General features: G+C 37.8%; 1 protein-coding gene across 1 annotated transcript in view; it reads left to right on the forward strand.

Annotated features, from left to right (window-relative positions):
* CHFR (checkpoint with forkhead and ring finger domains, E3 ubiquitin protein ligase) overlaps positions 1–12195 on the forward strand; it is a 21411-nt gene extending 9216 nt beyond the window's left edge. The window contains exons 6-18 of the mRNA XM_017734731.1: positions 7–18; positions 715–930; positions 1220–1376; positions 1603–1757; positions 2256–2418; positions 3233–3375; positions 3866–3985; positions 4292–4375; positions 5085–5155; positions 5770–5857; positions 6025–6132; positions 7191–7263; positions 9410–12195. Of these exons, the coding sequence (XP_017590220.1) occupies positions 7–18; positions 715–930; positions 1220–1376; positions 1603–1757; positions 2256–2418; positions 3233–3375; positions 3866–3985; positions 4292–4375; positions 5085–5155; positions 5770–5857; positions 6025–6132; positions 7191–7263; positions 9410–9452 (1433 nt within the window). The 3' untranslated portion in view covers positions 9453–12195. The remainder of the gene's footprint in view (positions 1–6; positions 19–714; positions 931–1219; positions 1377–1602; positions 1758–2255; positions 2419–3232; positions 3376–3865; positions 3986–4291; positions 4376–5084; positions 5156–5769; positions 5858–6024; positions 6133–7190; positions 7264–9409) is intronic.
* Positions 12196–15749: the final 3554 nt, after the last annotated feature.

Consider the following 15749-nt stretch of genomic DNA (forward strand, 5'->3'; position numbering starts at 1 on the left):
ATAATCCATCTACATCTGGTGAGACTTGTGTCAAGTATTTAAAGTTTGATCACACAATCATAGAATATGCTGAATTGGAAAGGACCCCTCAGGATCACTGAGTCCAACTCACCAACTGTTGCTCCAGTTTTGAATTTAAACAGATTGATCTCTTACCTCTGTCTTGGTCTTTAGAATTTGCTTTGTAAAGTTCTAGTGAAATTACTAGGTGGATATGTGTATTTTAACTTTCTCTCTATGAGCAGGCAGGGTAAATCCTGATGGATGAGTGAAAGAATTGTGAGAATTCCTTTATGCATTTGTCAGCAGGTCATTGGGACTTCATTGGCTCCTATGGAAACAAAGCTTTCCCTTTGCTGTGATCCCAACCTCTTATGTATGATCACTATTGCATAACTCCGGCCTGGCATCTTTGACAGGAAGACCTGGTTTGGATAATAGTCTTACGAATAAATACTCTGCAATTGAAAGAGGAATGGGGGTTTTAAGTAGGGTTACACAACTAATAGGTTGTTTACCCCCAGGTCTTCCAATTAGTCAGATTGGTTCAGAGTGTGTTTAGGAAGTTATGCAGACATTGCTTTACTGCTTCACTTTTTCCTATTCAGATGTTTGGATTGATGCATGTGCCTCATCAGGGTTTGAGTACCTTTTGTTTTCACATGTCCCATAGCTCTGTACAGCCATGTTCATGTTTCTGTTTTTGTTTTATAGGATCACAGTCCTCAGTTGTCACTCCTATGCCTGCTTTCCCCATCTTAGAATCCATGTGTGTAAGAGCACTGCACGACAAGCATGAAAAGCTGGAGATGAATGCTGAAGCTTCTGCAATTGCTCCCGAAATCAGTGACGAAGAAAATGCAGAATCAGATTCTCAAAGAACGGGGGAGGAAGAAGGTTTGGAACCTGCTAAGAAGAAACTAAGAAGAGGCTAGTATACTACAGTATTCTGCAACTTAACCCTCACCCTCTCCCCTCCAAATTGAATTACAACTGCTGTCATCAATCCTTCAGCTTGTTTCATGTGTCTCCCTTGATTTCTGGTCCCATGAAAATAATGTCTTCAGTAGCAGAAGCTGTAGTGTGTAAAGCAAGAACCTCTTTTGGGACTGTTGCCAGTGAACAGTGAATCAGTGCATATCTTTCAGGGATTTTTTTAATACTTAAATAAAAATAAGTTAAAAAAAGCTTTGAAAACTCTCTCTTTCTGTCTTTGTAGATGAAGACACTTGTCCAAATCTTTCACCAGCAGCTCCTAGTGAATGTATAATTAAAATTGGCTCTGAAGATGCAAAAACAACAAATGTAAAACCAGATAAGATGGAAGAGACGTTAACTTGCATTATTTGCCAAGAACTGCTGCATGACTGTGTAAGGTATGTAAGAGTGACAAAAGCTTTAATCATGTGGTAATAATGCAAGATGTTCAGTGACAACTGTTTGAGGAGGTCAGGATAATCAGTGTTTTCACAAGCTCTCTTGATTTTCCTTTCCCTACCTCATCTATATAGTCAAATCAATGCTAAATAGTTTTTTGAGTGTTATGGTTGTATCTGAAAAAATGGAAGATTTGTATTTTGACTCCATTTGCTTGTTTTCCAGCTTGCAGCCTTGTATGCATACTTTTTGTGCTGCCTGCTACTCAGGATGGATGGAAAGATCTTCGCTATGTCCAACTTGTCGTTGTCCAGTAGAACGTATTTGTAAAAATCACATATTGAACAACCTGGTAGAAGCTTATCTGATTCAGCATCCAGGCAAGTTGAACAGTGTCTGTGGCAGAATCTGATGGCTGTCACATATGATCTGCGTAACTGATGTCCTCACACACTGTTGTCTATAAAATACCTGTGTGTTTTATTTTCCTGCTGTTTTCTCTAACGTGGTTTGTCAGAAAATGAGTGCATTTAACATGACATAATGACCTGTGGAAGATGATTTAATACTGTGAGTATGCTAAGAATTCTTCATTTTGTTACTTAATCATGAGAAGGATACTTCTGAAAAGTATACTTGAATGTAGATTTAACTAACTTTGACCATGGCCTCTTGAAAACCAAACTTAAGTTGCCTGATACTAGGCTTCCTTATCAGAGAGGGGAATTTAACTAAGATGGTCTAGAACTCTCTTACCCAAAACCAAGTCTTATGGAAATAAAAACACAATAATGGTAACTGTGTTAATAAAGTAGAGTGCAGATCAGGGATTTGAGCTGTTTCTTTATCTTGAAATTTGAATTTGGTTCTCACGCCAGATAAATGTCGCAATGAAGATGATGTTCGGAGCATGGATGCCAGAAACAAAATTACTCAAGACATGTTACAGCCTAAGGTGCGGAGATCTTTTTCAGATGAGGAGGGAAGTTCTGAAGACTTACTGGAATTGTCAGATGTAGATAGCGAATCTTCAGATATCAGGTATGTCTGTTTCTAAGTTGTGTGCTGAATTAGATGTACCTATGTTTGAATGCACAGACACACAAACTGAGATAGTTGCACAAATGCTGTTATTGCTGATAGTGTTTCCATGATCACTGCCAGAATGAATCTGTTTTCAGGTAAGTTCATTCTTGACAGTAATTAACTTGGCAGTTTTGCTGGCCATGCTTTTGAACCTTGAGCAGACAGCAAAAATTAGAACTTCCTAGAAGTCCAGTAAGATTCAGTTTGTGACCAACAGTTCTATGGTGAATTGTGCAACAAAAAAGGACAGGTTTCTGCCCAAGATCTTGTTAGGAAGTAAAGCAGTCCATGATCCTATGAGTGCATTTGCGATGATTGCGATGATGCTTTCTTATGTGTCTGGAATGCTGCTTTCACTGGGTGTATGGTACCAAAACAGCTGATGCTTGACTTAGGAATTCCCAAGTACCAAAATACCTCCTCTTTATTTTCAACAGCAAACACATTTTGTTAAATGTCTATAGGGGAACAGAAGAATTCTTCATGTAGATAACTATTCCAGCTTTATTCCTCTCAGTCACGTTGCTTTTTTTTTAATTTCCTTTTGTTTAAAACTTTTTGAGGAATACTACAAAAACCAAAGTTTTTATCTGTCACAACTACTGCAGTCTTCAGAGCTGTAAGGTACTGAGTTACATAAACTTCCATCCGTTACTGAATGAGGAAATCCTAAATTTAAACTCTGAGAGTCTGACCAACCTTGTCTAGCATAGTGATGTATTTGCATTTGTTTGGTATAATTTCATATGACTTTATTTTATTCTTTCAGTCAACCATATATAGTATGCAGACAGTGCCCAGGGTACCGAAGACACTCTGTTCCAGCTGTGCCTGGCACAGGCCAGGAGACAGAGGCAGGAGGAATGCAGGCTCTGGGAGATGCTCCATCAACCTCTGCCAACTTCCCTGCAGGTCAGTGTCACATTGCCCCAGCAGTGCGGCACTAAAATACTGCAACTCAGACACTCGAGGCCCAGTCAGAATGGCCTGGGTCGGAAGGGAGCCTTAAAGATCATCTTCAACTTCCCTGAGCTAAGCAATGAGCGGTGTTAGGACAATGAACTAAGACCTAAGGAAGCTCCCTCTCACAGGACTGAGAGCAGCTCCACACCAGTGTCTTTGCAAATGCAATGTTTGGCTGTAGTTTTTCTGCGATTTTCCAGAATGGGTTGCTGATGGTTAATAGTTCTTAAACTGTTCTACATACTGAAATATTTTACACACCTGTGCAGTTTAGAAGTCTGAATGCTGTTTTTCTGCTGTTTTATAGTGTCTTGGTAAAAAGGTTGCTTGCTTGTTACTTTGACATTTTTATGTATTCGCTAAGATTCCTCATCCAAATTGCAATTGTGTACATTGTTCAATCTATCTATTTTTTTTTTTTCCTTTTTAACTCATCCAGCTGTTCAGGAGTATGTGTGTCCTGCTCAAGGAAGTCATGTAATATGCACCTGCTGCTTTCAGCCAATGCCTGACCGAAGAGCAGAGCGTGAACAGAATCCTCATGTTGCTCCTCAGCAATGTGTGTACATTTTTTATTTTATTTTCTGCAGAGCTAACTTTCTCCTTATTTATTATTAAACTTAAATTTACTTAAAAGACTGCTTTTTATATGATCTTCTTTATTCAGACTCTTGTAGTGACAGCACGAAAGAATCTTCCTTTACGGAATTTATTATTCCTTTAAAGAATGTATTTTAAATGAGAAAGTTGTACCTTTTTTAAACCAGGTTTATTAGGGATCTGTTGTTACTGATTTATGAGAATGGTAACTGTTGAGTTTTGTTGTATTCAAGTCCTTACAGGGATTTTCTTTGTTGTTTTACAGGCACAGTTTGTCTGCAACCCTTCTGTCACTTGTACTGGGGCTGCACTCGCATGGCATGTTTTGGCTGCTTGGCACCGTTCTGTGGTATTGTGCAGTAATCTGTTACTTATGAGCCTCTTTTCAATAATGTCTGTCTGGAACTTTAAGTAATTTAAGAGACATAGATTAGTTTGTTGCACAGTCATGCAAAAAGAAACAAGGGCTGTGTCCTCACATCGCAAACACAAAAAATTGAAGTGGTATGTGTAGTAACTTTGGGAGGATTTAACTTTGTGTCTTCATACAATATTGGGCTTAGAAACTACACTTGCTGAGCACAATGCTTTCCAATATTAAAAAAAATGGTGTATTTCAGTCTAGTAAGAGAATCATACAAACCAGTGCAAGAGCACTGAACATCTGATGGTAACGGATTAGAAAAGAACCTTGCCCTCTTAAACATGCAGCCATCTGAAACTTAAGGGTTTTTGACATTTTTAAAAAATAAATTAGAACAGTTGGAATGGCTTGGCTCCAGTTTGGAGCTAATGGAATATGCTTTACTGGTAATTTCTGCAGCTTTGGTAGTGTTTGTGGACTGAAGCTGAAATAGTAAAATCTCAGTATCTTGTCTTTGCCACTGGAAGTTATAAATCACATGCATTAGCAAACACTGAATGCAGTCATGTACTGGGTGCTCACATGAGCCTGTGCATGTTATTTCAGGAAGCAGAGGAACCTTCAGGAAATGTGTGAGGGCCACGGGATTTGGGCGAGACATGGTAACTTTTACTCTTCTTCTTTTTCTGATTAGAAATAAATCTTGGTGAGAAGTGTTTAGATGGTGTCCTGAATAACAACCACTACGAATCAGATATCCTCAAGGTATGTTTAAAAACCATTGTGTGTGATAATAACAAATGTACAAAGTTTAAGATGTACTCACTGATGAAATGAAAGTGATGTGCTGCCTAATAGTTACAGTGGCAGCATTGTGTCACTTGCAGAACCTGATTCTAAAAGGCTGATTAAATGATCTCCAAACAATCATCCAAAATATTATTTAAGAGAAAAATAATTCAATAAAAATGTGCCAGGAAAGCAATGCTTGTTAAGTATTCTGTCCCAGACAAGTTAAATTGCACACTAATTTTTATGGCAAATATTCTGTCCATACCATAACAGGGTTGCCTAAATTAGGTAGAGCAGATGAAGTCTTGATTTGAGGTAAATGAGAGTGTGACTGGAATGAATCTGTTTACAAACTTTTGGCACAAGTGGAGATCTGAAAAAAACATACTTAGTGGAAGGTTTTATTGGTGGTCTGAATGTATCATGCTAATTAAGTTACAGGTATTTAATTTTTACTTGTAATCAGCATAAACCCATTCTGAAAACATAGTTACTGATAAATTTGGAAATATTTGAGAATAAGTGGCTTGCTTACTCTTTAAAGTTGGAAATTTTTCTAGATTAAACACTTAAATTGCTCTTTTCAGGATTACCTGGCATCCAGGGGTCTGACATGGAAAAATATGTTAAATGAAAGTCTCTTAGCTCTTCAAAGAGGAGTTTTTATGTTGTCAGGTATGTGTTGTGTTCAGTTTGCATGTGTGTGACTCCTTGTCTGGCTGTAACTCAGCAATGTTACCAAGTAGTTTGGAGTTCTGCGTCCAGAACCAGTGCAGTCCTGACTCTTTAGTTTAATCTGATTTATTAAGCCTTACATTTTTACAAACTGGTTTTCTCCCCAGATTACAGAATTACTGGGAACACAGTGCTTTGCTACTGTTGTGGCCTTCGCAGCTTTCGAGAACTTGCCTACCAGTACAGGCAGAATATTCCTGTTGCTGAACTGCCAGGTGGGAATTGTTTTGCACAGTAAGGAAGGAGAAGTCACTTAAAGAGTTAACATCAGTTTTATCTTTGTATCTGTGGGTTTTTTGGCCCTTTCATATAGCCCAGTGCAAATCTCCTTGCAGGGCTAATATCTCAGATGCTCCTTGCTTTACTTGTCAGCTGCTGAGCTTTTGTATAGTTATTTTCAGACTCCCTAATGGAACCTTTTCTTTCAGTATCATTTCTCATCTGTAGAATAAGTATATCTGCAGAGTGAAAAGAGGAATTCAGTAAAATCAGAATATAGTCAACAGGAACCAGTTGCTGTAATTTAATTTTCCCATTTAAATGCATAAAATGATGCACCTTCTGAACAATTTAACATTTTACCAGCTCTCAACTAGGATCAAGAATGCTTTCATAAACGGATTCTAAATATTTGCATTTAAAATTTTAGTATAAAATAGCATGCAAGCAACTGTGCCTCCTTCAGACCTAAATTTCTTTGGAACAGAAGCTGTTCCAACAGTTTGCTTTTAAATATTACTTCTGTCAATTTAGTTCTTGCTGTTAGCAACAGCTTCCCAGTCTTAAGCTGTTGAGCACTCTGCTTGTGCTGCTGTGCATAATGAGCAAGAATAGTGTACCTGGTTTGTCCTTAGCATTGCTTTTCAGTTCAGCTGCTGGACAGCTGAGTTGTAGTATGTGAAAGTGGGGGGAAGCAACAAACTCTACTCAAATTAATAATTTTTCTTTTGTATGGAAATACAGCTAGACAAATGCTGAGTGTCTAGTCAAGTCCACCTCTATTAAACTAAATGGTAAAACTTCAGCTGACAGCACTGAGAACCAAATACTTTCATCATAAGTCTGCATTAACTTAATACTGAAAATTAATTTTTGTCCTTCACAGAGTGTTTGCTTTGTTTCCAGAAAGGTGAAACAATATAGTGATGCAGTTGTTTCTTGCCAATCATGTCTTGTTTCTGATGAGTAACCACCATTAGCAGTGGCTTAATAATCTGGGTCACCTTTAATGACTTTTGTAATAAATGCAGCATTTCATTTGTTCTTCTTGTAGTGACTGTCACGTCACGTCCTGATTGCTACTGGGGACGCAACTGTCGAACTCAGGTCAAAGCACATCATGCCATGTAAGTTGTACACTTTAGAGGGTGGTTTTGGTTTGTGTCCTTAAAGAAAACCAAATCAACAACAATCTAAAAAGCAAAGTTTGAAGTGCCAGAACTTGCAGCATAAAGCAGAATTGGGTGAGCTTTGAGGATTTTTTTCTTTTGTCATTTTTGTTTTTGACACAACTTTGAAATGAGCCCTTTGTGCATGTCAGAAGGGCACTGCCAGCACTTGTAAGTTGATGTAGCCCATGGCTGACACTTCTTGAGTCTGTTCTTCCACTGGGGTGGAAGGAGACACTCTTTTAGTGCGTACAACTTACACTGAAGGGATCAATTGGTGGGAATAATTAGTAACAAGAGCAGCTTGGAGCATGTAACATAAGCCACAGCAGGCTCCTGAGGAGTTTCTAGGTCTTATATCTCTGACCCAGGAAATCTGGCATGCGTTGAAAATTAAATATCAAGCCTGAGAAGAGATTAACTCTCTACTTGTCAAGAGTTTTAATACATCCAGGGGCCTTGGATTCCTGGTATCTGGTCATTTATGAGAGATGTCCTTCCAAAATAAATCAAGCTTCTTGAATAAAAAAAATCAAGGCCTCTGATGACCAGTGCAGTTTCATTCTTACAAAAAGATGCACATGTGGTAAGACAAATATTAAAGACTCATAAAAGAAAACAAAAATTTTCTCCCTAAGTGCGAACTGGTTTCAGGGGGGGTTGAAAAATCCTTCTTGCCTTATGAATAATTCTCTAAATTCTCAGTTTAATTTTAGATAGAGGAGCTATTACCCCTTACTGAGAAATTGCCTTAATGAATAGTAGATTCTGCAGTATCTTTCTAATGTTGCAATGTACATACACGCTTAGCATAATTCCTTTAATATTTCAGGTAATGTGGGTTGAAAATAACCAGTCTGTGCAGCTCAGGCAAGCAGATCATAAGACAGATTTGTAAAATATTCATCTGCAGTCTCTTACAAATTCAACGGTTTTACCAAATAGCTTTCAAAAATAATTTTGGATTTAAGTTGCAGATGTAATTAGAAGTACCACTGCTATCTGTAACTTCACATTACAGGACTGTCTGTGTTCCCAGAGGAGATTTTGTTTTGAAATGTTAGCGTTAATTCAATGTCAAAGTACTCACCAGTCATCTTTGTTCCTGTTGTGGATAATTTTGTCTGGAATAAAAATGACTCAGGGGTTTTTTCCTTTTTTTTTCTTTCTCCTTTCTTTTTTTTTTTCTTTTATTTTTTCCCCAAGCATTAGCGCTTCCTAGAACTTTACTGGCTGCTACTCTTAGTTCCTAAAATCCATAAAAGCAAACAATCCTGTTATACCACTTCTTTATATCCAGTTAATTTAAAAATTTTGTTAATTGAGCTAAATTGTTCTGCTAAGTAGTTCGGTTATGTGAGCAAGGTTTTTCTTATCTTTGATCTAATTCAGCTGAGGGGACATTCAGGGTCTCCTTTGCACCATTTCCTCCACATGTAGTGACACACTCAACACCCCAACTTCTGTTTCCGTTGTGTGTCAGGGGCCACATGGCCCAAGTAAGAGAAGCACAAGGAGTGAACAGTGAAACATTTTTGAGAAGTGGGAAGAAGCGCTTGGTATAAAATTATGTTACCTGTTTAATCCATGATGACAGGTTTGCCATTCCCATAAAACTTACATAATACAGGCTGAGAAAAACTTCTTTCCAGAAGATTCTAAGCCACTGAGAGAATGTGTTTATGTTGAAATGTAGCATCAGCCTGGTTAATTCTAGTTCTTAATAACTTGTGTAATGCTGTCTACTAAAAGTTACTAATATCTTGCAGGGGAAAGTTAATTCACCGATTCCTGTTTTAATTGCCTTCTGGATTTGAAGTATGCAGAAGTACAGAGGAATGCTTTTTAATAACAGGTTTTCTGTGTGCATAATAAAACTAATGAGGGTTAGGCAGGAGAGATGTTGAAAATCCTGTTACATGTAAAATGGCAGTAAAGTATGAACTAAACAGGTTCTGAAAAACAGACATTTTAGTGTGTAAATGGCCTGCTTTAGACTATGTAACATTTAAAATACCCTGTGAAAAATGCTGACTTGCTTTTGTTGCCTGACTTCTGAGAACTTTGTTACATTTTAATACTCTTATGTTTTTCTTTATTTCAGGAAATTCAATCACATTTGTGAGCAAACACGATTCAAGAACTGAATACTTGTAGTCTGTAGAGAGGGGACAAAAACCTGTTACACTGCTTGTACAGTTTAAGGTTTATGGGGATCTGCTCAGTTCCCCCATAGCAGGGAATCAATACTTTTGCATCAGGTAACCTGATGTGAAATTTTTAATTTGTAGAATTTTCCAGCTGTACATGAATAAGGTAGATTTTTTTTTTCCCAAGGTAGTCCAGCAAGCATTGCATTCCATGCTCATGACTGCAGTGTCCCTGTATCACTTCAGTGAAGAACACAAATCACACACACAAAAACCAGCCATATCTTGGGATGACCTAAGAATAAGGAGTGTATTTGCACTACTTGTGAAGAAACTAAGAAAAATTGTTAGACTTAAAATAGAAAAGTTTTGTGTGGGTATCTGATGGGTATTTCAAGTATCTGATGGGTATTTCAAGAGCCATTAATATTTAAGAAGGAGATTGTCAGTGTATATTTGTAACTGCATTTTGTGGTAGGCCGATATTTTGTTGCTACTCACTGCATTTGGGCTAGAAACCACATTAATATTCATTTTTTAAAAATCCATCAATAAACAGCTGTTTCAACTTAAAGCTTCTACCACATGTGCAGTGTTATAGTGGAGGTAGTACAGTTTCCTTTCTTAGTTTAGACATGTTGATGTTTTATTCATGTGAAATTACAAAAAGAATTGCACAAGAATTTGAAGATCACGCTTAAAGTTGGGGTAATACTTGAAGCAGAACAGACTTCTGCTACTATTACTTCTTTAGTGTTTTATATCAGAAGACCAAACAGTGCTTTTGACATAGAGCAGCCAGTAGGACACACTGGTGGTTAATTTTTTTGTATTTCTTCTTTGTTTTGATACCATGTGCTAAATATGTACCTCTGCAATGCAGCTGTTCTCTAGCATGCATACACTGGTGAAAATGTAGAAAAAGCTATAATTTAAAACAGAATATAGCAGCTTTACTGGAAGGAACAATCCTACAGAAAATAAGTGAGTTTGGACAAGTTATAGCAATATGGAGGCATTTCTGGATAGGGATAGAGATAGGGATCATGAAGGGGAGCACTGGTGTCACTGACAGACATAGTAAATGTAGATTTTATTTTCATGCCTTCTGCAGAGCTCATTCGGGAGATGTCCCAAGTGTCATTAAAAGTAAAGAAATCCCAACTTTTCCCCCTTCCCCATAGATTGATATGATCTAATCTGTTTCATCATAATCTGGTTGCTAATGTTGACAAACCTCGACTGAGACCAATTTTGTTTTCATCATACCTAGAAGAGTGAAGCAGAATGAGAAGAAAGCATACCAAGTTACCTCTGTAGAGACCATGTTGTTTTTAAGTATGCCTTATTTTATGAGCAGGATTTATACTTGGGTGTTGAAAAGTGTACACACAGTATCTTGTGATGTAATGGAGCACAAATGATGCAGCACATCGTGTCTACTGGTTGCAGTGAATTAACCAACTATTTCCAGTAATGCACATCTTACTATGAATGCTAATTAGAATGATGTCTTTCTGTTTAGATTTTTATTTTTGAAAATAGCTGTCGCAAGGATAGGTCTGTTGACCATGCCCTTATGCTATTAAAAATACACTTTGGTGTGGACTTCTCTTCCTAATCTCTGGGCATTTTCTCCTGTGAGTAGGATTGAAATTGGATCTGGAATATTACTTGAAACTTCTTTTAACAACAACAGTGTGTTTCTGTCTTTTAGTATTATTAACAATGTTCTGTTGCTTCTGTATTTGTATTTTATGTTTAGATTTTTTAATGGTTATTGTATCTTCTCAGGACAACCATTCCCAGCTGGTTTTGATCTCATTTTCATCTCTGGCTGTGCATGTAGCAAATTGAGTGCAGTTGTGGAGATCAAGCCTTTGCACATTATATGCAGAAATGTGCTTTACATTCTCATTCACCACTCCCACACCCCAGATGGGCTTTCAGCACAGCCTGTCACTGTGCTGGTGTTCAAGCCTCTTATGCTGAAGTTGTTTTGTTGGTCAGGAGTAACTTGCACTTACTCAAGTTATGTTTGTGTAGGGATGTATTGTGTGACCATAAGAATAAAAAACTGGGGGGGAAAAACTCAAACAGCAGAATTCATGTGCTTAACATCTAAACTACCTGTGCAGTAGATGTTCTTCAAATTCTTTTTATAAACCCCTCTTCCTTTTCCCTGTCACAGATAATTAATCTGCCTTTCTATGCATATAGGGTTGCGGTAGTGCAATGGAATGAAGGGATTTTTTTGTCATTTATATTGTACCAGGAAGAGATCAGAAATTGACTTGTGGATGGGGAGGGTGAATAAATCCTGATCTTTATATGCTCTTAAGTAAGTAAGAGTATCTGTCATGGGTATTACATACTCTACATTAGACCTTTTTAAATGTATGGTTACCAGGTGATAGTTAATGTGATAAATGTATGAACTATGCTTGGTGTAATTGTTTAAATACTGTAAAGGTGCAGCATATTTTTAACCTGTCTAAAGCACATCCCCACCTCCTTTATAAGAGACGTTTGGAAGCTGAGCATGAAATGTGGTAGAATAGATGTGAAAACCGAGGTGATTATGATAGGATTTGACATAGTGGTGAACAAGGTTTATGGTCTCTCTCTTCGACAAAAGTTCTTTTATAAAGAAGGTGGAGAGTAGTTCTTCCAGTTCTCTTTTGTGGTTTATTTTTTTCCTGAACTAAGAAGTTATTAATTAAAAAAAGAAAAAAATATACTGAAGTTGTCTGTCTGTGTTTCTTCTGTGCCATATACTCTAGCCATAGAAATGGATGTATGCAACACTTGCTAATGCTTGGTCAAGCTATTATTTGAATGTTGAGATTTTACTGGTAAATACCATCTCTGAACTTGTAATAATTGAAAATGACGTGAGTTTTTGTGTCATTCTCAAACTTCCTTAAAAGTGTCAGATGTTATTGGAAAGGATCATCAGTATCTCTACAGGATTTATAAATTAAACAAAAGACTATTAAACAGAAGTAAGAGGGCTTCAAGATGCTAACAAATTTTACAGTTTGCTACTTTTTAAAAAGTAGATACTATTTTAGTTTCTTGCAACTCCATAAACACTGAAGTGACAAGTATTGTACCACTTGATTTAACAGCAGCCTAGAAGGAATGTAATACTGTGTTCATCTTTATTATGATCTAATTTATATAAATTATAAGGTTTCAAATTAGTACTGTTAATACAACTTTTTCTAAACAGAGCTTTAGCCTTGCTGAGTAAATAGGAGGACTTGTCTGCACCCTGTTGTATCTGAGGTGGAAGACAGCGATGCCAGAGTTGTTAAGCTTCAAATTGCAGTTTAGGAGCCCAGGATTTTTGTGCTGCTGCCATTTCCATACTTGAAGCTGGATCCCCTTTAATGTTGTAGCTAATCTATGTTGCTGTTCTTAAACCAGCTGTCTGACTAAATTTAAGTGGAGCTCAAACTCAGGTTAAGTAATGTGAAAGTGAAAACTCTGTGTTGCTCTGTGCACCAGAAAGATGAGCTGATAGCCTTTAAAACTGGTAATTTTTAAGTGGTGGGTTTAAATGTTTTATACTCCATTAGGTCAACAAATGACTTGTAACTAATTTAGTTTGAGGAAGCTGCTGATACTGGGAGATCAGATCTGGCACAGCCAAAGCTCTTCCAAGCACTTTCTCCGTAAAGAATAAAGAAAGCTGTTGGTGTGACTCAGAGGGCACAAATGTATGGCCACTGGCAGCTGGGCCAGCTGGCAACAGGCTGATCTCAATCAGTCCCAGAGCCCTCAGAGTGGCTCAGGTGCTTGAACTCTACAGGATAATTTCTGCTTAAACTCTGAAACTCTTCTCATTGTACTTAACAGGAAAAACCTAGTCTTTTACACTCCAAGGTTAATCATTAGCTCTTTCATTCAGCAAACAAAATACATCCATTTGGTAGCAATTTCTAGTTTTCAGTACAACTGTGTAGGGCAGATGGCCTAGCCTGCAGCAAGAGCTTAGGGAAATAAGTTGATTCAAGTAAAAGGAGTTAGGAATTTGGGAAGCGAAGGCTTATTCCAAATTATGTTCTAAAAATCTGGTTTCCTATGGCCCCTTAGAAGTCTGCTGGAAAGGGGCCTTATTTTTTATAGTCTGCCCTCTTAAAAATAAGTCAACAGTCACTGAAAGTTAGGAAAAGAGCATCTTGGTTTGAAGAAGAACATATGAGGATTTTGCATTTTTCCCACCTATTTTATCTCACATTCTGCATGAAATACCACTTACACAATTCCAAGGAGTAAGTTCTGAAGAAAACCAATTATACTATTTCCCACAGCAATGCTTAATATGCAAAAATTGCTTCTAAATCTGCTTTCGAGGTCATCCTCCTTTTCTTCACACTTCCATTTTGACTTTCAATGAGGTAATTTCACCCTTAAGCTCATTAGTTTCCATAGGAAATGAATTATAAAAAATGCTAAGTGTGCCATATGAGGTTTAACATCAAAGACATTTCTAGACAGACCATGAATATATGTTGAAGCTGTATTTATCTCTGTTGGGTATTCTTTTCAGTGCTGCTGAGTTTCAGTTGCTTTCATTAGGTAAGTGTTGGCTTAGGACTTACCTTTTTTTTTTTCCTTGCAATCCAAATTAATCTTTAATCATTTCGAATAAAATCTACTGACTGGACTGCTAGAGTCAAATGTGTTTTGTTAGGGCTCATGTGCCACCCTCCTGAGGAAAAAAAACCCAACAAAACAGTTTTGAGTAGAAAGCTTTGTAACCAGCTGCTCTTAACAAAAAGAGTTCTAAAAGGAAACCTCAGCTCATGTTTTGCTACTAAGTTATAAGTGGATTTTTATTGCTAAATGCTATTCTGAGTCTTCCAAGTTAGGATGTATTACCTGGATGTTAAATCTGTTGTTTTCCCTTTGAGCCTCCATTCCCAACCAGTTTAAGGACCTGACAGTAAGAACCCCAGCACACCAGATTCTTGTCAGCTTGTGTAGCTTCAAGCTTTTACTTTGAAGCTCTGTTTTACAGTGAAAAAATAGGTAATGCCCACATATTTTTGTCCTATTTAGTCTACCTAACACATTGGCTAGAGAGCTTTACTAGTATATTCCAGAATAATTCATTTAAAAAAGAAAAAAGGTGAATATTACTCAGTTTTGCTGAAAAGAATACTTCTCTTTGCTAGCTCCATAATGTTTTCTGACATTTTTTCCCCATGCAATTGTGATTGGAATGATTTTTCCCCCTCTTTACTGAGCATTTGGAGTGCTTATCCCATTTGCTGCTTGGTTACAGAACACAGAATTGCACAGCAAACCCTGCACTGCACGAGGGTAAAACTGAATCCAAACCCATGCATGAGGGATGAGGTTTTCTGTCATTAAAAGTGGCAGCACAGCTCTTCAAACTAATAATAGCTGTTAGGAACAAAATAAATGCCATAAGTAATACTATTTAAAAACTAATCCTAGTCAATATTTACAGCTGAGAGTATTAAAGTGCTTTATTCCACCCAGAGCTTTCAGAATTTCTTAACTCTGCACTGTGACGTTTTTGAAGAGTTTGGGTAGAAGCTGGCTGTGTTCCTGGGGGAAAAAAAAGGAAAAGATGAGAATTTCAAAACAGTGGCTTTAGCTGTAAGAGGAAGAAAATATTTTATACATTCTTTGAAGGTACAAAACAAAACACAAATACCTTGTTAGCAGTTAACTTTAGGGATCTGCCTAAACAACCCATCCAAAAAAACCCTCACCAAACAAAAAACTTCAAAAGGTAGGTCAGGAACTGAAGTCTCCCCTGGGGTACCTGCAGCACCCACCTGCAGGCACTGGGCTTCAGCATCTTCTAGTGCCAGAAGGCATCACCTTTAAAGAGTTGATAAACCAGCCACCTCTGTTCTGAGAATAAGCAGCACTGTTCAATACTGCATGTGCATCAGGAGGAGGGCCTCTCACCACATCCATGTGTAGGTGTGTATATTTGTACACAGTCCATGCTGCAGCCAGGGTGTCTGGTGCAGTCCCGTGAATAACTGGCCATATGCTGCTGCAGCAGGCAGTGATGGAAGAGTGTTCAGGCAGCAGGATACGAAAGGAAACACAAACTCCCACAGAAACCTCCCCTGGCAGCAGTTAGACAAACCTGGTTAGCAAAGTCTGTTCTTTGGTTGCGCAACAGGTAGTGGAAAAGGTCGGTGTAAACAACCACCTCATCTTTGGTCTCACTCGGCTGCTGAGGAGAAATTGGGAGGATCTAAAAAGGAGTGTTTGCTTTTCTGCTCTTCTACCACCACT

Source organism: Corvus brachyrhynchos, unplaced genomic scaffold, assembly GCF_000691975.1.
Source record: "Corvus brachyrhynchos isolate BGI_N302 unplaced genomic scaffold, ASM69197v1 scaffold114, whole genome shotgun sequence".
NCBI classification, from domain to species: Eukaryota; Metazoa; Chordata; class Aves; order Passeriformes; family Corvidae; genus Corvus; species Corvus brachyrhynchos.